This window comes from Oncorhynchus kisutch, linkage group LG10, assembly GCF_002021735.2.
Source record: "Oncorhynchus kisutch isolate 150728-3 linkage group LG10, Okis_V2, whole genome shotgun sequence".
Lineage (NCBI taxonomy): Eukaryota > Metazoa > Chordata > Actinopteri > Salmoniformes > Salmonidae > Oncorhynchus > Oncorhynchus kisutch.
In genome coordinates, this window is record NC_034183.2 from 4,009,996 (window position 1) to 4,037,031 (window position 27,036).

At 43.5% G+C, this 27,036-nt stretch overlaps 1 protein-coding gene across 2 annotated transcripts in view; it reads right to left on the bottom strand.

Moving 5' to 3' along the window:
* The window catches only part of LOC109882414 (E3 SUMO-protein ligase PIAS1), a 39,338-nt gene extending 15,289 nt beyond the window's left edge, over positions 1–24,049 (bottom strand). The window contains exons 1-5 of one of the 2 annotated variants that reach the window (XM_031832909.1): positions 23,948–24,049; positions 13,599–14,001; positions 11,374–11,458; positions 3,871–3,918; positions 3,084–3,174 (exon numbers count right to left, since the gene is read on the bottom strand). In XM_031832909.1, coding sequence (XP_031688769.1) covers positions 3,084–3,174; positions 3,871–3,918; positions 11,374–11,458; positions 13,599–13,998 — 624 coding nt within the window. In that variant the 5' untranslated portion in view covers positions 13,999–14,001; positions 23,948–24,049. Of the gene's footprint in view, positions 1–3,083; positions 3,175–3,870; positions 3,919–11,373; positions 11,459–13,598; positions 14,002–23,587; positions 23,668–23,947 lie in introns of those variants that run through there. The other variant, XM_031832908.1, reaches the window with a different exon arrangement.
* Positions 24,050–27,036: the final 2,987 nt, after the last annotated feature.

Sequence of the window (27,036 nt, forward strand, 5' to 3'; positions counted from 1 at the left end):
ACCATGTAGGACCAGGATAATGTTTTAGTACTAGACCATCATGTAGGACCAGGATAATGTTTTAGTACTAGACCACCATGTAGGACCAGGATAATGTTTTAGCACTAGAGCAAAGATACACCATGTAGGACCAGCATAATGTTTTAGCACTAGAGCACCATGTAGGACCAGGATAATGTTTTAGCACTAGAGCAAAGATACACCATGTAGGACCAGGATAATGTTTTAGTACTAGAGCACCATGTAGGACCAGGATAATGTTTTAGTACTAGAGCACCATGTAGGACCAGGATAATGTTTTAGTACTAGACCACCATGTAGGACCAGGATAATGTTTTAGTACTAGACCACCATGTAGGACCAGGATAATGTTTTAGTACTAGACCACCATGTAGGACCAGGATAATGTTTTCATACTAGAGCAAAGACCATGTAGGACCAGGATAATGTTTTCGTACTAGAGCAAAGACCATGTAGGACCAGGATAATGTTTTAGTACTAGATCACCATGTAGGACCAGGATAATGTTTTAGTACTAGAGCAAAGACCATGTAGGACCAGGATAATGTTTTAGTACTAGACCACCATGTAGGACCAGGATAATGTTTCAGAACTAGAGCAAAGATACACCATGTTGGATCCCAGCACTAGGACTGAGAAACAAATGGTTTAATGAGTAAGGTATTGGTTATGAAATGTCACGTATTTATGCTATAAAATACATTTTACCAAGACAAATATGATAATTCATGTTCTGAATCGTTCAATGAGGTGTTTCTCTAACATATTGTATGTATTGTGCCTCAGTGTGATGTATTGTTGTCTCTACCTTCTTGTCCTCTGTGCTCTGTAATGTTTGTACCATGTTTTGTTCTGCTACCATGTTGTGTTGCTACCATGTTGTGTTACTACCATGTTGTTGTCATGTTGTGTTGCTACCATGTTGTTGTTATGTCCTTTTGCTACCACGTTGTTGTCATGTTGTGTTGCTACCATGTTGTGTTGCTACCATGTTGTCATGTTGAGATGCTACCATGTTGTTGTTATGTTGTGTTGCTACCATGTTGTTATCATGTTGTGTTGCTACCATGTTGTGTTGCTACCATGTTGTGTTGCTACCATGTTGTTGTTATGTCCTGTTGCTACCACGTTGTTGTCATGGTGTGTTGCTACCATGTTGTGTTGCTACCATGTTGTTGTTATGTTGCTACCATGTTGTTGTCATGTTGTGTTGCTACCATGTTGTTGTCATGTTGTGTTGCTACCATGTTGTTGTCATATTGTGTTGCTACCATGTTGTTGTCATGTTGTGTTGCTACCATGTTGTGTTGCTACCATGTTGTTGTCATGTTGTTCTGCTCCCATGTTGTGTTGCTACCATGTTGTTGTCATGTTGTGTTGTTGTCATGTTGTGTTGCTACCATGTTGTGTTGCTACCATGTTGTTGTCATGTTGTGTTGATACCATGTTGTTGTGTTGTGATGCTACCATGTTGTGTTGCTATCATGTTGTTGTTGTGTTGCTACCATGTTGTGTTACTACCATGTTGTTGTCATGTTGTGTTGCTACCATGTTGTGTGGCTACCATGTTGTTGTCATGTTGTGTAGCTACCATATTGTTGTCATGTTGTGTTGCTACCATGTTGTGTTGCTACCATGTTGTTGTCATGTTGTGTAGCTACCATATTGTTGTCATGTTGTGTTGCTACCATGTTGTGTTTCTACCATGTTGTGCTGCTACCGTGTTGTTGTCATGTTGTGCTGCTACCATGTTGTGTTGCTACCATGTTGTCATGTTGTGCTGCTACCATGTTGTGTGGCTACCATGTTTTTTGTTATGTCCTGTTGCTACCACGTTGTTGTCATGTTGTTTTGCTACCATGTTGTGTTGCTACCATGTTGTTGTCATGTTGTGTTGCTACCATGTTGTTGTCATGTTGTGTTGCTACCATGCTGTGTTGTTGTATTAGGGCTCTCTTTATGTAGTGTTGTGTTTCTACCACGTTGTTGTCATGTTGTGTTGCTACCATATTGTGTTGCTACCATGTTGTTGTCATGTTGTGTTGCTACCATGTTGTTGTCATGTTGTGTTGCTACCACGTTGTTGTCATGTTGTGTTGCTACCATGTTGTGTTGCTACCATGCTGTCGTCATGTTTTGTTGCTACCATGTTGTTGTCATGTTGTGTTGCTACCATGTTGTAGTCATCTGTTGCTGTCGTCATGTTGTGTTGCTGCCATGCTGTTGTCATGTGTTGCTGTCGTCATGTTGTGTTGCTGCCATGCTGTTGTCATGTGTTGCTGTCGTCATGTTGTGTTGCTGCCATGCTGTTGTCATGTTGTGTTGCTGCCATGCTGTTGTCATGTGTTGCTGGCGTCATGTTGTGTTGCTGCCATGCTGTTGTCATGTGTTGCTGTCGTCATGTTGTGTTGCTACCATGCTGTTGTCATGTGTTGCTGTCGTCATGTTGTGTTGCTGCCATGCTGTTGTCATGTTGTGTTGCTGCCATGCTGTTGTCATGTGTTGCTGGCGTCATGTTGTGTTGCTGCCATGCTGTTGTCATGTGTTGCTGTCGTCATGTTGTGTTGCTGCCATGCTGTCGTCATGTTGTGTTGCTACCATGTTGTTGTCATGTTGTGTTGCTGCCATGCTGTTGTCATGTGTTGCTGTCGTCATGTTGTGTTGCTACCATGTTGTTGTCATGTTGTGTTGCTACCATGTTGTTGTCAAGTTGTGTTGCTGTCGTCATGTTGTGTTGTTGTCTTAGGTCTCTCTTTATGTAGTGTACAGCACTTTGAGATATCAGCTGATGTACGAAGGGCTATATAAATAAATTTGATTTGATTTGTTGTCTCTGCAGGGATCCATTTGTGTTGTCATGGATCCATTTACTCAGTAATCTTGGCCATCCTAAAGGGGTAAAATGCTTAGAACGGATAATGATAGAGACATGAGGTTTGGCCCACAGCTTTTCTTCGAGAATTATGTACATAATTAACATATTCATTTTTACCCATTGGTCAAAACATGGGTTTTTGATTGGCCACCGTAGAAAAGGTTAGTCGGCTGTCAGACAGACTCACCGGGAGGTTGCAGGGCTTGCTGTTGACTTTCACACACAGGTTGGACGGGAAATGGTCTTCCTGGGCACAGCTCGTCTCTGACAAACAAAACCTGGGAGAAAGACCACGGATCAATAACAAATAACAGAGATTAATAAAATCGATAGGAATACCACAGAGATTTATAAAATCGATAGGAATACCACAGAGATTAATAACCAATTCAAAAATCACAGACACATCAATAAACAACAGTCATATTTCTTTCTTCTTTTTTAAAGAGAGAGTGATCCCCAAAAAGACCATAACAAAATATTTTCTGTCTTTGGGAGATGATATATACAGTGCCTTGCGAAAGTATTTTGGCCCCCTTGAACTTTGCGACCTTTTGCCACATTTCAGACTTCAAACATAAAGATATAAAACTGTATTTTTTTGTGAAGAATCAACAACAAGTGGGACACAATCATGAAGTGGAACGACATTTATTGGATATTTCAAACTTTTTTAACAAATCAAAAACTGAAAAATTGGGCGTGCAAAATTATTCAGCCCCTTTACTTTCAGTGCAGCAAACTCTCTCCAGAGGTTCAGTGAGGATCTCTGAATGATCCAATGTTGACCTAAATGACTAATGATGATAAATACAATCCACCTGTGTGTAATCAAGTCTCCGTATAAATGCACCTGCACTGTGATAGTGCATCATGAGAGCATCATGATTAAATCAGTCTGTAAACCAATAAAATGTGGAAAAAGTCAAGGGGTGTGAATACTTGCTCTGTAAGAAGACAGGAGAGCCTTTTACCTTAACTGAACCTGCACCGCAAAGTCACACTTGGTCCCAGAGATGTCCCTGTAGAGACAAGAGAGACGGTTTAGGTGAGAAGGCAGGTTGACAGTGTTTTGGAGAGCAAATGGCAGCGAGCAAAAAATAACCATAGAATTAAACCTAGCTGGGAAGGCATTGTTATCCAATGGGAAGGCATTGTTATCCAATGGGAAGGCATTGTTATCCCATTATCCAATGGGAAGGCATTGTTATCCCATTATCCAATGGGAAGGCATTGTTATCCCATTATCCAATGGGAAGGCATTGTTATCCCGTTATCCAATGGGAAGGCATTGTTATCCCGTTATCCAATGGGAAGGCATTGTTATCCCATTATCCAATGGGAAGGCATTGTTATCCCATTATCCAATGGGAAGGCATTGTTATCCCATTATCCAATGGGAAGGCATTGTTATCCCGTTATCCAATGGGAAGGCATTGTTATCCCATTATCCAATGGGAAGGCATTGTTATCCCATTATCCAATGGGAAGGCATTGTTATCCCATTATCCAATGGGAAGGCATTGTTATCCAATGGGAAGGCATTGTTATCCCATTATCCAATGGGAAGGCATTGTTATCCCGTTATCCAATGGGAAGGCATTGTTATCCCGTTATCCAATGGGAAGGCATTGTTATCCCATTATCCAATGGGAAGGCATTGTTATCCCATTATCCAATGGGAAGGCATTGTTATCCCGTTATCCAATGGGAAGGCATTGTTATCCCATTATCCAATGGGAAGGCATTGTTATCCCATTATCCAATGGGAAGGCATTGTTATCCCATTATCCAATGGGAAGGCATTGTTATCCAATGGGAAGGCATTGTTATCCCATTATCCAATGGGAAGGCATTGTTATCCCATTATCCAATGGGAAGGCATTGTTATCCCGTTATCCAATGGGAAGGCATTGTTATCCAATGGGAAGGCATTGTTATCCAATGGGAAGGCATTGTTATCCAATGGGAAGGCATTGTTATCCAATGGGAAGGCATTGTTATCCCGTTATCCAATGGGAAGGCATTGTTATCCCATTATCCAATGGGAAGGCATTGTTATCCCGTTATCCAATGGGGAAGGCATTGTTATCCCATTATCCAATGGGAAGGCATTGTTATCCCATTATCCAATGGGAAGGCATTGTTATCCAATGGGAAGGCATTGTTATCCCATTATCCAATGGGAAGGCATTGTTATCCAATGGGAAGGCATTGTTATCCCGTTATCCAATGGGAAGGCATTGTTATCCCGTTATCCAATGGGAAGGCATTGTTATCCCGTTATCCAATGGGAAGGCATTGTTATCCAATGGGAAGGCATTGTTATCCCGTTATCCAATGGGAAGGCATTGTTATCCCGTTATCCAATGGGAAGGCATTGTTATCCCGTTATCCAATGGGAAGGCATTGTTATCCCGTTATCCAATGGGAAGGCATTGTTATCCCGTTATCCAATGGGAAGGCATTGTTATCCCGTTATCCAATGGGAAGGCATTGTTATCCCGTTATCCAATGGGAAGGCATTGTTATCCCGTTATCCAATGGGAAGGCATTGTTATCCCGTTATCCAATGGAAGGCATTGTTATCCCGTTATCCAATGGGAGGCATTGTTATCCCGTTATCCAATGGGAAGGCATTGTTATCCCGTTATCCAATGGGAAGGCATTGTTATCCCGTTATCCAATGGGAAGGCATTGTTATCCCGTTACCCAATGGGAAGGCATTGTTATCCCGTTACCCAATGGGAAGGCATTGTTATCCAATGGGAAGGCATTGTTATCCATTATCCAATGGGAAGGCATTGTTATCCCGTTATCCAATGGGAAGGCATTGTTATCCCATTATCCAATGGGAAGGCATTGTTATCCCGTTATCCAATGGGAAGGCATTGTTATCCAATGGGAAGGCATTGTTATCCCGTTATCCAATGGGAAGGCATTGTTATCCCATTATCCAATGGGAAGGCATTGTTATCCCGTTATCCAATGGGAAGGCATTGTTATCCAATGGGAAGGCATTGTTATCCCGTTATCCAATGGGAAGGCATTGTTATCCCATTATCCAATGGGAAGGCATTGTTATCCAATGGGAAGGCATTGTTATCCAATGGGAAGGCATTGTTATCCCATTATCCAATGGGAAGGCATTGTTATCCAATGGGAAGGCATTGTTATCCAATGGGAAGGCATTGTTATCCCATTATCCAATGGGAAGGCATTGTTATCCCATTATCCAATGGGAAGGCATTGTTATCCCATTATCCAATGGGAAGGCATTGTTATCCAATGGGAAGGCATTGTTATCCAATGGGAAGGCATTGTTATCCAATGGGAAGGCATTGTTATCCAATGGGAAGGCATTGTTATCCCATTATCCAATGGGAAGGCATTGTTATCCCATTATCCAATGGGAAGGCATTGTTATCCCATTATCCAATGGGAAGGCATTGTTATCCAATGGGAAGGCATTGTTATCCCATTATCCAATGGGAAGGCATTGTTATCCAATGGGAAGGCATTGTTATCCAATGGGAAGGCATTGTTATCCAATGGGAAGGCATTGTTATCCCATTATCCAATGGGAAGGCATTGTTATCCCATTATCCAATGGGAAGGCATTGTTATCCCATTATCCAATGGGAAGGCATTGTTATCCAATGGGAAAGGCATTGTTATCCCATTATCCAATGGGAAGGCATTGTTATCCAATGGGAAGGCATTGTTATCCAATGGGAAGGCATTGTTATCCCATTATCCAATGGGAGGCATTGTTATCCAATGGGAGGCATTGTTATCCAATGGGAAGGCATTGTTATCCAATGGGAAGGCATTGTTATCCAATGGGAAGGCATTGTTATCCAATGGGAAGGCATTGTTATCCAATGGGAAGGCATTGTTATCCAATGGGAAGGCATTGTTATCCCATATCCAATGGGAAGGCATTGTTATCCCATTATCAATGGGAAGGCATTGTTATCCCATTATCCAATGGGAAGGCATTGTTATCCCATTATCCAATGGGAAGGCATTGTTATCCCATTATCCAATGGGAAGGCATTGTTATCCCATTATCCAATGGGAAGGCATTGTTATCCAATGGGAAGGCATTGTTATCCAATGGGAAGGCATTGTTATCCAATGGGAAGGCATTGTTATCCAATGGGAAGGCATTGTTATCCAATGGGAAGGCATTGTTATCCAATGGGAAGGCATTGTTATCCAATGGGAAGGCATTGTTATCCAATGGGAAGGCATTGTTATCCAATGGGAAGGCATTGTTATCCAATGGGAAGGCATTGTTATCCAATGGGAAGGCATTGTTATCCAATGGGAAGGCATTGTTATCCAATGGGAAGGCATTGTTATCCAATGGGAAGGCATTGTTATCCAATGGGAAGGCATTGTTATCCCGTTATCCAATGGGAAGGCATTGTTATCCAATGGGAAGGCATTGTTATCCCGTTATCCAATGGGAAGGCATTGTTATCCCGTTATCCAATGGGAAGGCATTGTTATCCCATTATCCAATGGGAAGGCATTGTTATCCCGTTATCCAATGGGAAGGCATTGTTATCCCATTATCCAATGGGAAGGCATTGTTATCCCCATTATCCAATGCGAGTTCCAAATACTGTTACTAGCAATAGGATCACGTGTACTGCACGCATCGATTTGTAGTTTATTAAAACTGCATTTTTTTTGTACATATCGATCGAAAATGACACCCAGTGCGTGTATAAATTGAAACCAGTCACATCCTGTTTCTGCCAGCAGAAGAGAGACTGACGACACAGATGTTCTAGTGGTGTAGATAGGGGTGTGTTCTCAGCGGTCTAGATAGGGGTGGGGTGTGTCCTCAGCGGTCTAGATAGGGGTGGGGTGTGTCCTCAGCGGTCTAGATAGGGGTGGGGTGTGTCCTCAGCGGTCTAGATAGGGGTGGGGTGTGTCCTCAGCGGTCTAGATAGGGGTGGGGTGTGTTCTAGTGGTGTAGATAGGGGTGGGGTGTGTCCTCAGCGGTCTAGATAGGGGTGGGGTGTGTCCTCAGCGGTCTAGATAGGGGTGGGGTGTGTCCTCAGCGGTCTAGATAGGGGTGGGGTGTGATCTCGGCGGTCTAGATAGGGGTGGGGTGTGTCCTCAGCGGTCTAGATAGGGGTGGGGTGTGTCCTCAGCGGTCTAGATAGGGGTGAGGTGTGTCCTCAGCGGTCTAGATAGGGGTGGGGTGTGTCCTCAGCGGTCTAGATAGGAGTGGGGTGTGTTCTAGTGGTGTAGATAGGGGTGGGGTGTGTTCTAGTGGTGTAGATAGGGGTGGGGTGTGTTCTCAGCGGTCTAGATAGGGGTGGGGTGTGTCCTCAGCGGTCTAGATAGGGGTGGGGTGTGTCCTCAGCGGTCTAGATAGGGGTGGGGTGTGTCCTCAGCGGTCTAGATAGGGGTGGGGTGTGTCCTCAGCGGTCTAGATAGGGGTGGGGTGTGTTCTAGTGGTGTAGATAGGGGTGTGTCCTCAGCGGTCTAGATAGGGGTGGGGTGTGTTCTCAGCGGTCTAGATAGGGGTGGGGTGTGATCTCGGCGGTCTAGATAGGGGTGGGGTGTGTCCTCAGCGGTCTAGATAGGGGTGGGGTGTGTTCTCAGCGGTCTAGATAGGGGTGGGGTGTGTCCTCAGCGGTCTAGATAGGGGTGGGGTGTGTTCTCAGCGGTCTAGATAGGGGTGGGGTGTGTCCTCAGCGGTCTAGATAGGGGTGGGGTGTGTCCTCAGCGGTCTAGATAGGGGTGGGGTGTGTCCTCAGCGGTCTAGATAGGGGTGGGGTGTGTTCTAGTGATGTAGATAGGGGTGGGGTGTGTCCTCAGCGGTCTAGATAGGGGTGGGGTGTGTTCTAGTGGTGTAGATTGGGGTGGGGTGTGTCCTCAGCGGTCTAGATAGGGGTGGGGGTGTGTCCTCAGCGGTCTAGATAGGGGTGGGGTGTGTCCTCAGCGGTCTAGATAGGGGTGGGGTGTGTTCTAGTGGTGTAGATAGGGGTGGGGTGTGTCCTCAGCGGTCTAGATAGGGGTGGGGTGTGTCCTCAGCGGTCTAGATAGGGGTGGGGTGTGTCCTCGGCGGTCTAGATAGGGGTGGGGTGTGATCTCGGCGGTCTAGATAGGGGTGGGGTGTGTTCTAGTGGTGTAGATTGGGGTGGGGTGTGTCCTCAGCGGTCTAGATAGGGGTGGGGTGTGTCCTCAGCGGTCTAGATAGGGGTGGGGTGTGTCCTCAGCGGTCTAGATAGGGGTGGGGTGTGTCCTCAGCGGTCTAGATAGGGGTGGGGTGTGTTCTAGTGGTGTAGATTGGGGTGTGTCCTAGTGGTGTAGATAGGGGTGGGGTGTGTTCTAGTGGTGTAGATTGGGGTGTGTTCTAGTGGTCTAGATAGGGGTGGGATGTGTTCTAGTGGTGTAGATTGGGGTGTGTTCTAGTGGTCTAGATAGGGGTGTGTTCTAGTGGTCTAGATAGGGGTGGGGTGTGTTCTAGTGGTGTAGATAGGGGTGGGGTGTGTCCTCAGCGGTCTAGATAGGGGTGGGGTGTGTCCTCAGCGGTCTAGATAGGGGTGGGGTGTGTCCTCAGCGGTCTAGATAGGGGTGGGGTGTGATCTCGGCGGTCTAGATAGGGGTGGGGTGTGTCCTCAGCGGTCTAGATAGGGGTGGGGTGTGTCCTCAGCGGTCTAGATAGGGGTGAGGTGTGTCCTCAGCGGTCTAGATAGGGGTGGGGTGTGTCCTCAGCGGTCTAGATAGGAGTGGGGTGTGTTCTAGTGGTGTAGATAGGGGTGGGGTGTGTTCTAGTGGTGTAGATGGGGGTGGGGTGTGTTCTCAGCGGTCTAGATAGGGGTGGGGTGTGTCCTCAGCGGTCTAGATAGGGGTGGGGTGTGTCCTCAGCGGTCTAGATAGGGGTGAGGTGTGTCCTCAGCGGTCTAGATAGGGGTGGGGTGTGTCCTCAGCGGTCTAGATAGGGGTGGGGTGTGTTCTAGTGGTGTAGATAGGGGTGTGTCCTCAGCGGTCTAGATAGGGGTGGGGTGTGTTCTCAGCGGTCTAGATAGGGGTGGGGTGTGTCCTCAGCGGTCTAGATAGGGGTGGGGTGTGTCCTCAGCGGTCTAGATAGGGGTGGGGTGTGTCCTCAGCGGTCTAGATAGGGATGGGGTGTGTCCTCAGCGGTCTAGATAGGGGTGGGGTGTGTCCTCAGCGGTCTAGATAGGGGTGGGGTGTGTTCTAGTGATGTAGATAGGGGTGGGGTGTGTCCTCAGCGGTCTAGATAGGGGTGGGGTGTGTTCTAGTGGTGTAGATTGGGGTGGGGTGTGTCCTCAGCGGTCTAGATAGGGGTGGGGTGTGTCCTCAGCGGTCTAGATAGGGGTGGGGTGTGTCCTCAGCGGTCTAGATAGGGGTGGGGTGTGTTCTAGTGGTGTAGATAGGGGTGGGGTGTGTCCTCAGCGGTCTAGATAGGGGTGGGGTGTGTCCTCAGCGGTCTAGATAGGGGTGGGGTGTGTCCTCAGCGGTCTAGATAGGGGTGGGGTGTGATCTCGGCGGTCTAGATAGGGGTGGGGTGTGTTCTAGTGGTGTAGATTGGGGTGGGGTGTGTCCTCAGCGGTCTAGATAGGGGTGGGGTGTGTCCTCAGCGGTCTAGATAGGGGTGGGGTGTGTCCTCAGCGGTCTAGATAGGGGTGGGGTGTGTCCTCAGCGGTCTAGATAGGGGTGGGGTGTGTCCTCAGCGGTCTAGATAGGGGTGGGGTGTGTCCTCAGCGGTCTAGATAGGGGTGGGGTGTGTTCTAGTGGTGTAGATTGGGGTGTGTCCTAGTGGTGTAGATAGGGGTGGGGTGTGTTCTAGTGGTGTAGATTGGGGTATGTTCTAGTGGTCTAGATTGGGGTGGGATGTGTTCTAGTGGTGTAGATTGGGGTGTGTTCTAGTGGTCTAGATAGGGGTGTGTTCTAGTGGTCTAGATAGGGGTGTGTTCTAGTGGTCTAGATAGGGGTGTGTTCTAGTGGTGTAGATAGGGGTGTGTTCTCGTGGTGTAGATTGGGGTGTGTTCTAGTGGTGTAGATAGGGGTGTGTTCTAGTGGTCTAGATAGGGGTGTGTCCTAGTGGTGTAGATAGGGGTGGGGTGTGTCCTCAGCGGTCTAGATAGGGGTGTGTTCTAGTGGTGTAGATTGGGGTGTGTTCTAGTGGTCTAGATAGGGGTGTGTTCTAGTGGTGTAGATAGGGGTGTGTTCTCGTGGTGTAGATTGGGGTGTGTCCTAGTGGTGTAGATTGGGGTGTGTTCTCGTGGTGTAGATTGGGGTGTGTTCTAGTGGTGTAGATAGGGGTGTGTTCTAGTGGTGTAGATAGGGGTGTGTTCTAGTGGTGTAGATAGGGGTGTGTTCTCGTGGTGTAGATTGGGGTGTGTTCTAGTGGTCTAGATAGGGGTGTGTTCTAGTGGTGTAGATTGGGGGTGTGTTCTCGTGGTGTAGATAGGGGTCAGTCTTACATGGAGCTGCTGATCTGCTGGACCTGCTGGGGCGTCAACGCAAAGGCATAACACGTCTCCTGAAACCGCTGACTGTTGTCTGAGGCTGAGGGTGAGAGAGAGAGAGAGAACTAGAACAATCTCATCATACCAACCCCCCCCACACACACACACACAGTCAGTACGAAAATGGAGAAGTTCACAACTGAAAACTAGACACACTTCAGTTACAGCCGTTACAATGCTGGTTACGCTGTGGGTTACCAAGAGATGAGACGGATATGAATATGATAATAATATGATAATAATATGATAATAATACGATAATAATATGAATATGATATGAATATGATAATAATATGAATATGATATGAATATGATATGAATATGATATGATATGAATATGAATATGATATGAATATATGATGCGGATATGATATGAATATATGATATGGATATGATAATATGAATATGATACGAATACGATATGGATACGATATGGATATGATATGAATACGATATGGATATGAGATGAATATGCTATGACTATGATATGCATATGATATGAATATGATATTGATATATTAAACTAATATGATATGAATATGATATTAGATTAATATTAAATTAATATGATTATGATGTGGATATGAATATTACATGAATATGATTGGGATCTGAAATGAATATGATAGGAAATGAATATCAAATGAATATGATTATGATATGGATATGGATATTAAATGAATATGATACTAATATTCAATGAATATGGTATGAATATGATTATGATATGGATATATGGATATTAAATGAATATGAATATTAAATTAATGTGAATATGATATGGATATGAATATTAAATTAATATGATATGAATATGATATGGAAATTATATGAATATGATATGAATATGAATATTAAATTAATATTAAATTAATATGATATGAATATGATATGATATGGAAATTATATGAATATGATATGAACCATACACCCTTTATTCTATGGACCTATTACAGACAGGATAGACAGACATGCATCTAATTATATGTTTAGAAACAACTGTTAAATCACAATAATTCACAGGTTAAAGCCTTATAGCTTTAATGAAACACAACGTGTTTGATGAATGTATATGATTATGAAAACTAGACAAACTTCAGTTACAGCCGTTACAATGCCGGTTACGCTGTGGGTTACCAAGAGATGGGACGGATATGAATATGATATGATAATAATATGAATATGATATGAATATGATAATAATATGAATATGATATGAATATGATAATAATATGATAATAATATGAATATGATAACGATATGGATATGAATACGATTTGGATATGAACATGATATGAATAGGTATATGCTATGACTATGATATGAATATAGGTATGAATATGATATTGATATAAATATGATATGAATATGATATTAAATTAATATTAAATGAATATGATTATGATATGGATATGATATGAATATTAAATGAATATGATATGAATCTGGATATGAATATTAAATGAATATACACTGTCTGTACAAACCAGGTGAATCCAGGTGAAAGCTATGATCCCTTATTGATGTCACTTGTTAAATCCAATTCAAAATCAGTGTAGATGAAGGGGAGGAGACGGGTTAGAGAAGGATTTATAAGCCTTGAGACATGATTTGTGTATGTGTGACCATTCAGCGGGTGAATGGGAAAAACTAAATATTTAAGTGCCTTTGAACGAGGTTTGGTAGTAGGTGCCAGGCGCACCGGTTTGAGTGTGTCAAGAACTGCAACGCTACTGTTTTTTTTAAAGCTGTGTATCAACAATGGTCCATCACCCCAAAAGAACATCCAGCCAACTTGACACAACTGTGGGGAAGCATTGGAGTCAACATGGGACAGCATCCCTGTGGAACGCTTTAGACACCTTGTAGAGTCAACATGGGCCAGCATCCCTGTGGAACGCTTTGAACACCTTGTAGAGTCAACATGGGCCAGCATCCCTGTGGAACGCTTTGAACACCTTGTAGAGTCAACATGGGCCAGCATCCCTGTGGAACGCTTTCAACACCTTGTAGAGTCAACATGGGCCAGCATCCCTGTGGAACGCTTTCAACACCTTGTAGAGTCCATGTCCCGTACTAATTGAGGCTGTTCTGAGGACAAACGGTGAGCAAATCAAAATGAGGAAAGTGTTCTTAAATGTTTTGTACACACAGTGTGTGTAAGTCCAAGCACCACTTACCCAGGCTGGTGGGTTTGATGAGCTCATCCAACATGTCGTAGAAGGGCAGCCTCTGGAGCTTCACGTCAGGGTGTACGGGGTGAAGGCCCAGCTCCTGTTTGGGCACCAGCAGAGAGCCAGGCGAGGGGGATCCGTGGCTGTCGAACCCCAGCGAGGTGAGGCCTCCGGGCAGGCTGGAGGTGGAGTGGACACTGGGTAGGGCCAGATCCACCGGAGACAGCATCTTGGCGGGGAAGCGGCGTCTGTACAGCTCCTTCACCTTCATCTGGACAGCGGGGCTGCAGCCGGCCTTAAGGAGGTGCAGGGCTTTGGTCAACAGTTGGTGTTTGCGGCCGTGTTTGTTGCGTCCTGCGTAGCCTAGTAACACTTGTAGCTCTGAAACACGAAGGCTCATCACCATTTGCTTTGGGAGGAGGAAAGACAAAAAAAATGTAATTAAAAATCAGCATAATTACTTCACAGTACTATAAACATGGAGGATAATAGGATACACGAATAGAACAACTAAAATTAATTTACATCATATTTCACCCACTTCATATGTATGTACTGTATTCTAGTCAAGGCCTGTCCTATTTAACTACTACTGTCCACTACATATGTATATACTGTATTCTAGTCAAGGCCTGTCCTATTTAACTACTACTGTCCACTACATATGTATATACTGTATTCTAGTCAAGGCCTGTCCTATTTAACTACTACTGTCCACTACATATGTATATACTGTATTCTAGTCAAGGCCTGTCCTATTTAACTACTACTGTCCACTACATATGTATATACTGTATTCTAGTCAAGGCCTGTCCTATTTAACTACTACTGTCCACTACATATGTACATACTGTATTCTAGTCAAGGCCTGTCCTATTTAACTACTACTGTCCACTACATATGTACATACTGTTTTCTAGTCAAGGCCTGTCCTATTTAACTACTACTGTCCACTACATATGTACATACTGTTTTCTAGTCATGGTTCATCCTATATAACTATTTCTGTACATATACTATTATATACACGTATTCTTCATAGATATGTGACTCATTTCAGGAAAACTGTTGCGTGTCACAGGAGAGCCATTTGAAATGCCTTCTGGGACAGAAACGCCTTCTGGGACTAGAGTATGATTGCTAAGGAGATGGAGAAGGTTCTGGCGTTTGATTGCAAATATGCAGACAGAGTCGAAAAGCGAACACACAGAAGGCTGTTGTGTAAAACCTCCGGATTACATCTTCAAACATAAGGGCAACCGTGGCAACCTGACAGAGGGAGAAGCGTCCATCCAAGTATACAAGGATGAGAGTCTAGCTAGCTACATTTTTCAAGAAATTACACCTTTCTAATTTTAGTCAGAAAGTCGTTTTCATTTCAAGTTAAAGTGTACTGTTAGCTTGCTAGCTAAAGTTAGCCGGTTGGCTAGGAAAATTATTTGTATCTGAGAGCAATTTGCATTGCTAGTTATAGCCTAAGGTTAGCTAGCTAACATTGAACCCGGTTGGTTAGCTACCTGCAGATTCATGCAGGGTAGAAACATTATGAGTTGAGATGATGGTTCAATGTTTAGCTAGCTAGCTACAGGAGAAGGAGAAGTTTAGAAACTAAAGCTTTGGTTGTCTTCCTCTCAGACTTCCATGTCTTCTCCCTGGACTTGATGACGCTTCACCGAGACACGGTAGTGATGACACCATGGGCCTTGTTGATCTCTGTACCAGACAGGATGCTCTTTTTTAAATGTTATTTATCCGTTATCTTGCCAACATACTTGGGCTTCAGGCTGAATTCTTCGCTTTTTGAAGGATTTCAGAACTGCAGTTTCCTCTGCTTGGAGAAACAGTGAAGTGGGCAGGGCAGTACGGATTTATTCTCTTACATCTGTAAGCAGAGTCTGAACATCAGACAGGATGGCATTATCTCCCTCAATCCGTGCAATGGCTACTGCTATAGGTTTCAGGAGTTTCTGGCTGCTTACCACTCTCTCCCAAAATACATCACCCAGGAGGATCCTCTTGATGGGGCTGTCCATATCGGCAGACTGTGATATGGCCATTTCTTAGAGAGGCTCCTTCCCCTCCAGGAGACTGTCAAACATAATGACAACACCACCCCAACTGGTGTTGCCAGGCAGCTTCAACATTTTCTTCTCATTTTGCTTGGTGAGGTAGATTGCTGCTATAACTTGATGACCCTTCACATACCTAACCATTTCCCTGGCTCTCTTGTAGAGGGTATCCATTGTTTTCAGTGCCATGATGTCCTTGAGGAGCCGATTCAATGCATGAGCAGCACAGCCAATGGGTGTGATGTGAGGGTAGGACTCCTCCCACTTTAGACCAAGCAGTCTTCATGTTCCCATCATTGTCTGTTACCAGTGCAAATACCTTCTGTGGTCCAAGGTCATCGATGACTGCCTTCAGCTCATCTGCAATGTAGAGACCGGTGTGCCTGTTGTCCCGTCTGTCTCATACTCCTCAGCTAGCAGGCTCAAGCAAGCTAAAACCCACCTAGTTTTTTTGCTAACTAACAGAAATTGTTAACAAGTTAGAAATGATTTAAACACACTTTGCTGTAGGCTACTATTTACTAGTTAACAAAAAAAATAATGTATGTCATAATATATTCACCCCCACCCAGTACTGTAATCAAAACTTACCAGAAAGCCTGTAGTCCTGGGCTCAGACAGTGTAGTAGTGTGGGCTCAATAGCATCTCATTAGTGTGCAAGATGTTGAGAATCAGCTGTACATGTTATGGAAGAATGCACTGTGAGGGTTGCAATTCCATTGAATTGGGGATAGTTTGACCAAAAAGTTTAACTGTTATAAGCTAACTTTTTGGATTGAATTATCCCAATTCCCAGGTTTAACTTCCTATGAAAATTCAGGACATTTTTTTGACCCTTTGCAACCCTAGAGGTGACCAAGAACCCGATGGTCACTCTGACAGAGCTCCAGAGTTCCTCTGTGGAGATGGGAGAACCTTCCAGAAGGACAGCCATCTCTGCAGCACTCCACCAATCAGGCCTTTATGGTAGAGTGGCCAGATGGAAGCCACTCCTCAGTAAAAGGTACATGACAGCCCGCTTGGAGTTTACCAAAAGGCACCTAAAGGACTCTCAGACCATGAGAAACTAGACTCTCTGGTCTGATGAAACCAAGATTGAACTCTTTGGCCTGAAAGCCAAGAGTCACACCTGGAGGAAACGTGGCACCATCCCTACGGTGAAGCATGGTGGTGGCAGCATCACGTCTGGTGGAAACCTGGCACCATCCCTACGGTGAAACATGGTGGTGGCAGCATCACGTCTGGAGGAAACCTGGCACCATCCCTACGGTGAAGCATGGTGGTGGCAGCATCACATCTGGAGGAAACCTGGCACCATCCCTACGGTGAAGCATGGTGGTGGTGCAGCATCATGCTGTAGGGATGTTTTTCAGTAGCAAGGACTGGGAGACTAGTCAGAATCGAGGGAAAGACGAACGGAGTAAAATACAGAGAGACGCTTGATGAAAACCTGCTCCAGGGCACTCAGGACCTCAGACTGTGGTGAAAGTTCACCTTTCCAACAGGACAACGACACTAAGCACACAGCCAAGACAACGCAGGAGTGGTCTCTGAATATCCTTGGCCGGGACTTGATGTGACCATTTGCCTCATGCAGCACGAAACATTTCCTTCAAATAGAGTTGATCAGGCTGTTGATCCTCTTCAATGGCTCTGCATACCTCAGTGGTAAACAGTCAGGACAGGATGCTATGGGTTCCTCCCTACTACCTCAGAGGACTGGTAGACAGCTAGTCAGTGGACTGGTAGACAGCTAGTCAGTGGACTGGTAGACAGCTAGTCAGGACAGGATGCTATGGGTTCCTCCCTACTACCTCAGAGGACTGGTAGACAGCTAGTCAGTGGACTGGTAGACAGCTAGTCAGTGGACTGGTAGACAGCTAGTCAGTGGACTGGTAGACAGCTAGTCAGGACAGGATGCTATGGGTTCCTCCCTACTACCTCAGTGGACTGGTAGACAGCTAATCAGTGGACTGGTAGACAGCTAGTCAGTGGACTGGTAGACAGCTAGTCAGTGGACTGGTAGACAGCTAATCAGTGGACTGGTAGACAGCTAGTCAGTGGACTGGTAGACAGCTAGTCAGTGGACTGGTAGACAGCTAGTCAGAGGACTGGTAGACAGCTAGTCAGGACAGGATGCTACTTAGACAGCGTAGAAGGAGCCTCAGATTATAATTTTTTTAATGTTGTTGATTGCAAAGTATAATTGCATTGGGTGCTAAAAAGCAAATCAGTCAGCCCCACCCTGACCAACTCTAACACTTTGTATGGATTAACCGTAGATTCATTGTGATCTAATACACAGGATTAAGCATTTATTTACATAAAACCATGTTCCCAAATTGTATTAAATAAAGTTACTACACTGGAGTCGGGGGGGCGGCAGCGTAGCCTGGTGGTTAGAGCAATGGACTAGCAGCCGAAAGGTTGCAAGTTCAAATCCCCAAGCTGACAAGGTACAGTCAGTGTAGTCGTTCTGCCCCCTGAACAAGGCAGTTAACCCCACTGTTCCTAGGCCGTCATTGAAAATAAGAATTTGTTCTTAACTGATTTTCTGCGTTAAATTAATTAATTTAAAAAATAAAGAGTCACAAAAGAAAAGAAGAAGCTTTCTGCAGAAAATAGAAACTAAAAATAAAATAAATCCATAACAGATTCCGTTTGGGAATCAAATGGGTTCATAGTTACTAAATCCAAAAATAGACATAGCAACTGCTGATTGGCCAGCCATTAACTTTAAGCTAACTTTAGCCACCGCTAGCTAAAAACATAGATGTAGCAACTGTTGATTGGCCCCCCATAAACAGCCATTAACCTTGAGCTAACTTTAGCCACCGCTAGCTAAAAACATAGATGTAGCAACTATTGATTGGCCCCCCATAAACAGCCATTAACCTTGAGCTAACTTTAGCCACCGCTAGCTAAAAACATAGATGTAGCAACTATTGATTGGCCCCCCATAAACAGCCATTAACCTTGAGCTAACTTTAGCCACCGCTAGCTAAAAACATAGATGTAGCAACTATTGATTGGCCCCCCATAAACAGCCATTAACCTTGAGCTAACTTTAGCCACCGCTAGCTAAAAACATAGATGTAGCAACTATTGATTGGCCCCCCATAAACAGCCATTAACCTTGAGCTAACTTTAGCCACCGCTAGCTAAAAACATAGATGTAGCAACTATTGATTGGCCCCCCATAAACAGCCATTAACCTTGAGCTAACTTTAGCCACCGCTAGCTAAAAACATAGATGTGATGAGGCGTGTTTTAAAAATGGACAAAATCACCTTGACGTAAAGATCTAAACAAATATGGATTTCTGGTGATTTAGACAACAACAACAAATTCCCCCATCACATCCATTTAAGCTTTCATTAGCAGTGGCTAAAGTTACCTGAAGTGTAATGTCTGTTTATAGAAAACAAAATCTGTGGTTCAGTTTCTCTTGGCCCCATAGACTACATTTCAAATTGAGGAACCATCGAACATCAAGTTGTAAAATAGTGAACTACTCTTTTAACTAGACACTTTAGAGTAGCAGAGACAGTTTGTGAATCAGGAGGATTCAGGCCAGACTCCAGAGATCAGGGCCCAGACCCATAATGCATCAGAGTAGGGGTTAATTAAACAGATCTTATCCTCAATGACTCTGGCTTTATGGATAGTGAGGCCCTGAGCACATGTGTGATACGATGAACTACCGATGGGTGGGATTACAGGGAAACAGGATGAGAAGCCCCTGGTGAACTACAGATGGGTGGGATTACAGGGAAACAGGATGAGAAGCCCCTGGTGAACTACAGATGGGTGGGATTACAGGGAAACAGGATGAGAAGCCCCTGGTGAACTACAGATGGGTGGGATTACAGGGAAACAGAAGACCCTGATGAACTACAGATGGGTGGGATTACAGGGAAACAGGATGAGAAGACCCTGATGAACTACAGATGGGTGGGATTACAGGGAAACAGGATGAGAAGCCCCTGGTGAACTACAGATGGGTGGGATTACAGGGAAACAGAAGACCCTGATGAACTACAGATGGGTGGGATTACAGGGAAACAGAAGCCTCTGATGAACTACAGGTAGGTGGGATTACAGGGAAACAAAAGACCCTGGTGAACTACAGATGGGTGGGATTACAGGGAAACAGGATGAGAAGACCCTGGTGAACTACAGATGGGTGGGATTACAGGGAAACAGAAGCCTCTGATGAACTACAGGTAGGTGGGATTACAGGGAAACAAAAGACCCTGGTGAACTACAGATGGGTGGGATTACAGGGAAACAGGATGAGAAGACCCTGGTGAACTACAGATGGGTGGGATTACAGGGAAACAGGATGAGAAGCCCCTGGTGAACTACAGATAGGTGGGATTACAGGGAAACAAAAGACCCCGATGAACTACAGATGGGTGGGATTACAGGGAAACAGGATGAGAAGCCCCTGGTGAACTACAGATAGGTGGGATTACAGGGAATACAGGGAAGCAGAAGCCCCTGGTGAACTACAGATAGGTGGGATTACAGGGAAGCAGAAGCCCCTGGTGAACTACAGATAGGTGGGATTACAGGGACGTACTGGGGATCAGAAGCCAACCCCCAAAACCAACATCATGTAATAATTATACTTAAATCAACAACAGAGAAACAAGCACTTCTTTACAGCCCACACAACATATCCTAGAATGGTCATTTAAAATTGCATTAAATATAAAGTCATAACCCTTTGGCTCACAACAATTTAGTTCAGTTTCATATTTAGCTTTACATTAAAACTAGGTTGGGCTTGCCATCTTCAACCTAGACTTTAGAGAAAGACAGAATTTCAAAACGGGCACATTCTGCATAATAGTTTGCTAAATGTTTTGGCAAAAAATTAGCTTGCTAATGGCTAACCGTGATAGCTAGCTATCTTTTTTTGACACCCCTACACTTGTAATGACCATATTTTTAACGTCAATCTCGTAATTAGCTAGCTAAGCAGCTATTAGCCACTTAGCCAACTGCTAAACGTGGGAGAGAGAAAATTAACAATTTCAACTGGAAGGTAGCTAGTTAGCTAGAAATCTTCAGGGCGGTCTGGCCCAGGCTAATTCTTCCAGTCAGACTGTAGATAGCTAATTTAGGTAACTGTACTCCAATTTCATTTATCACACTGATACATCAAGCCAACTGACATTTACTCCTGAAGTGCTGACTTTCTGCACCCTCGACAACTACTGTGATTATTATTATTTGACCATGCTGGTCATTTACGAACATTGAACATCTTGGCCGTGTTCTGTTATAATCTCCACCCGGCACAGCCAGAAGAGGACTGGCCACCCCTCATAGCCTGGTTCCTCTCTAGGTTTCTTCCTAGGTTCTGGCCTTTCTAGGGAGTTTTTCCTAGCCACCGTGCTTCTACATCTGCATAGCTTGCTGTTTGGGTTTTTTTCAGGCTGGGTTTCTGTACAGCACTTTGTGATATCAGCTGATAATCAGATCCTATGTTGTTCAACTTTCCATAATATAACTGTGGCTACCACTAACTAGCATGATGATGAAAAAGGGCAGTTTCCCCCCAAAAACGAGCAGTATTTCCATCTTTTCAACGAAGCCATGTGGATTAAGGTAACATTTGGAGTACAGTGGTATATCCCATTCCTGAATTGAGGTACGTTTCCCAACCCCACATCTCACACCGGCTCCACGGTGTCTTTATGTAAAGACATGATTGCGTTCCGATCCAAGTGCAGCTCAGTGTAAACACTCCGAATTGATATGATTTTGGTATTTTTCTGTTAAATTAGCATTACTCGTTTACTAGATAACATTGGGTTCCGAATAATGGCTCTTTGGCTGGAAAATGTTCACTGGCGGATAGAGAACATGCAGTTCTGGTTAGTATAACAAGGTTCTGGTAAGTATAACAAGGTTCTGGTAAATATAACAAGGTTCTGGTAAGTATAACAAGGTTCTGGTAAGTATAACAAGGTTCTGGTAAGTATAACAGGGTTCTGGTAAGTATAACAGGGTTCTGGTAAGTATAACAAGGTTCTGGTAAGAATAGCGGGGTTCTGGTAAGTATAGCAAGGGTTCTGGCAAGTATAACAAGGTTCTGGCAAGTATAACAAGGTTCTGGCAAGTATAACAAGGTTCTGGCAAGTATAACAAGGTTCTGGTAAGAATAACAGGGTTCTGGTAAGTATAACAAGGTTCTGGTAAGTATAACAGGGTTCTGGTAAGTATAACAGGGTTCTGGTAAGTATAACAAGGTTCTGGTAAGTATAACAAGGTTCTAGTAAGTATAACAGGGTTCTGGTAAGTATAACAGGGTTCTGGTAAGTAGAACAAGGTTCTGGTAAGTAGAACAAGGTTCTGGTAAGTATAACAAGGGTTCTGGTAAGTATAACAAGGGTTCTGGTAAGTATAACAGGGTTCTGGTAAGTATAACAAGGTTCTGGCAAGTATAACAAGGTTCTGGCAAGTATAACAAGGTTCTGGTAAGAATAGCGGGGTTCTGGTAAGTATAGCAAGGGTTCTGGCAAGTATAACAAGGTTCTGGCAAGTATAACAAGGTTCTGGCAAGTATAACAAGGTTCTGGCAAGTATAACAAGGTTCTGGTAAGAATAACAAGGTTCTGGTAAGAATAACAGGGTTCTGGTAAGAATAACAGGGTTCTGGTAAGTATAACAAGGTTCTGGTAAGTATAACAAGGTTCTGGTAAGTATAACAAGGTTCTGGTGAGTATAACAGGGTTCTGGTGAGTATAACACGGTTCTGGTGAGTATAACAGGGTTCTGGTGAGTATAACAGGGTTCTGGTAAGTATAACAAGGTTCTGGTGAGTATAACAGGGTTCTGGTGAGTATAACACGGTTCTTGTAAGTATAACAGGGTTCTGGTGAGTATAACAGGGTTATGGTAAGTATAACAAGGGTTCTGGTTAGGATAACAGGGTTCTGTAAGTATAACAAGGTTATGGCAAGTATAACAGGGTTCTGGCAAGTATAATGGGGTTCTGGTAAGTATAACAGGGTTCTGGTAAGTATAACAGGGTTCTGGTAAGTATAACAAGGGTTCTGGTAAGTATAACAGGGTTCTGGTAAGTATAACAGGGTTCTGGTAAGTATAACAAGGTTTCTGGTTAGTATAACGGGGTTCTGGTTAGTATAACGGGGTTCTGGTAAGTATAACAAGGGTTCTGGTAAGTATAACACAGTTCTGGCAAGTATAACAAGGTTCTGGCAAGTATAACAAGGTTCTGGCAAGTATAACAAGGTTCTGGCAAGTATAACAAGGTTCTGGCAAGTATAACAAGGTTCTGGTAAGAATAACAAGGTTCTGGTAAGAATAACAGGGTTCTGGTAAGTATAACAAGGGTTCTGGTAAGTATAACAAGGGTTCTGGTAAGTATAACAAGGTTCTGGCAAGTATAACAAGGTTCTGGCAAGTACAACAAGGTTCTGGTAAGAATAACAAGGTTCTGGTAAGAATAACAAGGGTTCTGGTTAGTATAACAAGGGTTCTGGCAAGTATAACAAGGTTCTGGTAAGTATAACAGGGTTCTGGTAATATATTAACTACCAGTCTGATCTATTAACCACATAACTACCAGTCTGATCGATTAACCCACATAACTACCAGTCTGATCTATTAACCAACATAACTACCAGTCTGATCGATTAACCCACATAACTACCAGTCTGATCTATTAACCACATAACGTTAGCTATCAGCTAACAATAACAATACTAGCTTACGACTTCCACTGTACCGTTTTCGTACACAAATGAAATTCATTCCCGACAACAAATCAAGTAAATATTCTAAATAAATTCGATTTCAACTATATATAACCCGCGGAGATTAGTTTAATACATAAAGACGTCATTTTATTTTAGTTTTTTTTGTTATTATTTCGGGATACGCTTTACCTTCAGTTGCGCACTCTCCGCCATCTTGTAACTTTTAGCGCATGCGTGATCAGGGTTGCCAGCCCCCTCCAGGTCTAACACATGTATAGATATCAATGACCACTCAAAACCAGCCCACAAATAACTGAAAACTAGTCCAAAATTGTTTTTTTTTTAGCAGCACGCTACGATTTGCCACATTTATCTAATACAGAAGATGACAATCTACAGAAAATAGAGTCCCACAGTGGTGGTGTCTTACTACCAATGAAACCATTTATCTCTTGACTGTTTTCAATCGTTTTTTTCTACCATACATTTTTTCCCCGTAGGGGATTTTAGAAACACTTCTCACAAGGGCTATGTTTCATGTAGGCTTACCCTGGCGTGACGTTTTGATAACCATGTAAATCTCTCTTAAGACAAGGTGACGTTTATCAATACATTCATCTCTATTTACTCTCAGATTCGAAAATGATAATTGGCAGCAAAGTAGACGTCATGCAAAACTACAAATCCCAGCATGCTCCTTGCACGTCATCTCTAGCTGACACCTTTATTAACAAGTAGTGTCAATTTAAACTTGCACAAGACAGTTCACAGAATTGTCCATTTTAAAGAAATGTAGCCAATTTATTCGTTACTACATTTAGCTAACATTAGATAGTTAATCCAGAGATTCTTACCCTTGCCTCCATTCGACAGTCTTGTCCAGATCATCATGGCATTTGTAGTTCTTTGTGATAGCAGCTAATTAGCGTTTCATTTTTGGGAAGGGGGAGGGGTAAATACAGGTGAATATATTGATAAAAGTCACCTTGTCCTTACATGCCAGGGACCTTCCGAGTGGCGCAGGGGTCTACAGCCACTGCATAGCAGTGCTTGAGGTGTCACTACAGACCCGGGTTGATCCCAGGCTGTGTCGCAACTGGCTGTGACCGGGATCCCATAGGGTGGTGCACAATTAGCCCAGCCTCGCCCGGGTTAGGGGAGGGTTTGGCAGGGGGGGGGCTCATCGTGTTCTTATCGAAGGGGCGGCGGTGGAGCAGGTTGAGAGCTTCAACATTCTTGGTGTCCACATCACCAAACAAGCAAAGAGAAATGACAGTCCATCATTACTTTAAGACATAGTTAGGTATGTGAAGGGTCATCAATTTATAGCAGCCATCTACCTCACCAAGCAAAGTGAGAAGAATAAGAGCACCACATTGAAGCTGCCCAGCAGCACCTGTTGGGGTGAGGATGTCATCATGTTTGACAGTCTTCTGGAGGGGAAGGAGTCTCTCCAAGAAATGGCCATATCACAGTCTGCCGATATGGACAGCAGCACCTGTTGGGGTGGTGTTGTCATCATGTTTGACAGTCTCCTGGAGGGGAAGGAGTCTCTCTAAGAAATGGCCATATCACAGTCTAGAATCTACAAGGCACTGAAAACAATGGATACACTCGTTGGGGTGATGTTGTCATCATGTTTGATGGATCATAAAAACTTAATTGCAAATGATTAAATCTTTCCAATATATATATTTTTTAAACAATTTAGATACAAATTTAACTTTAATTAAATGAGTTGACTCTTCACACTGGATAATTTCACTGAACAACCAAAGGGAATATTGAATGATTCATAGCATCTCCCCAAAATATTTTCAACTTACATCAGTAAAATGATAGTCTACAAACTAAAGCTTTGGTTGTCTTGCTCTCAGGCATCCATGTCTTCTCCCTGGACCTCCTCAATGTCCACCTCTTGAACATCAGACTCTGAGGCCTCATCCTCACTATCACTTTCCAACCTTGTTGAGGATGTCAGGGTCAAAAAGCCTCAAATTTGCCCAGATGGCCACCAAATTTTCAAACCTTGTATTGGTCAGCCTGTTGCGTGCTTTGGTGTGTGTGTTCCCAAACAAGGACCAGTTGCACTCGGAGGCGGTTGATATTGGTGGGATTTGGAGGATGGAGGCAACAGAGGAAAGAGCCTCAGATCCACAAAGTCCCTTCCACCAGGTGGCTGATGAGATATGTTGGCATGTCTGCCATATTGCATCTCCATCCCAAAGCCTTTGCTTGGAAGTGTACTTCGCCAACTGCCAATAACCTTGCCCTCATCCAGGCCAAGGTGGCGAGACACGGTAGTGATGACACCATGGGCCTTGTTGATCTCTGTACCAGACAGGATGCTCTTTTTTAAATGTTATTTATCTGTTATCTTGGCAACATACTTGGGCTTCAGGCAGAAGTCTTCACTTTTTGAAGGATTTCAGAACTGCAGTTTCCTCTGCTTGGAGAAACAGTGAAGTGGGCAGGGCAGTACGGATTTCTTCTCTTACATCTGTAAGCAGAGTCTGAACATCAGACAGGATGGCATTGTCTCCCACATCCGTGCAATGGCTATTGCTATAGGTTTCAGGCTGCTTACCACTCTCTCCCAAAATACATCATCCAGGAGGATCCTCTTGATGGGGCTGTGCATAAAATAAGTCATGATCATGACTGCCTGCTGTAGCGGGCTCTCTCAACACCAAGGACTGTGCTCAACACATACACACTCTTTCCGGCCCTAATCTTCCCTGCCCATGTATCACTCACTCACTCATTTACTCAGTAACAGCCACACTGCCTGATAGTCAGCAGGAGCGGGCCACAGTGAAATGTATTGCTCTCACAATTGACCAGAAGATGGCGATCTCACACCACATAAATCAATAGCCTGTAGCCTGTATATAAATCAATAGACTGTAACCTGTATATAAATCAATAGACTGTAGCCTGTATATAAATCAATAGACTGTAGCCTAAATCAATAGACTGTAGCCTGTATATAAATCAATAGACTGTAGCCTGTATATAAATCAATAGACTGTAGCCTAAATCAATAGACTGTAGCCTGTATATAAATCAATAGACTGTAGCCTAAATCAATAGACTGTAGCCTGTATATAAATCAATAGACTGTAGCCTAAATCAATAGACTGTAGCCTGTATATAAATCAATAGACTGTAGCCTAAATCAATAGACTGTAGCCTGTATATAAATCAATAGACTGTAGCCTAAATCAATAGACTGTAGCCTATATATAAATCAATAGACTGTAGCCTAAATCAATAGACTGTAGTCTGTATATAAATCAATAGACTGTAACCTAAATCAATAGACTGTAGCCTATATATAAATCAATAGACTGTAGCCTAAATCAATAGACTGTAGTCTGTATATAAATCAATAGACTGTAGCCTGTATATAAATCAATAGACTGTAGCCTGTATATAAATCAATAGACTGTAACCTGTATATAAATCAATAGACTGTAGCCTGTATATAAATCAATAGACTGTAGCCTAAATCAATAGACTGTAGTCTGTATATAAATCAATAGACTGTAGCCTGTATATAAATCAATAGACTGTAGTCTGTATATAAATCAATAGACTGTAGTCTGTATATAAATCAATAGACTGTAGCCTGAATC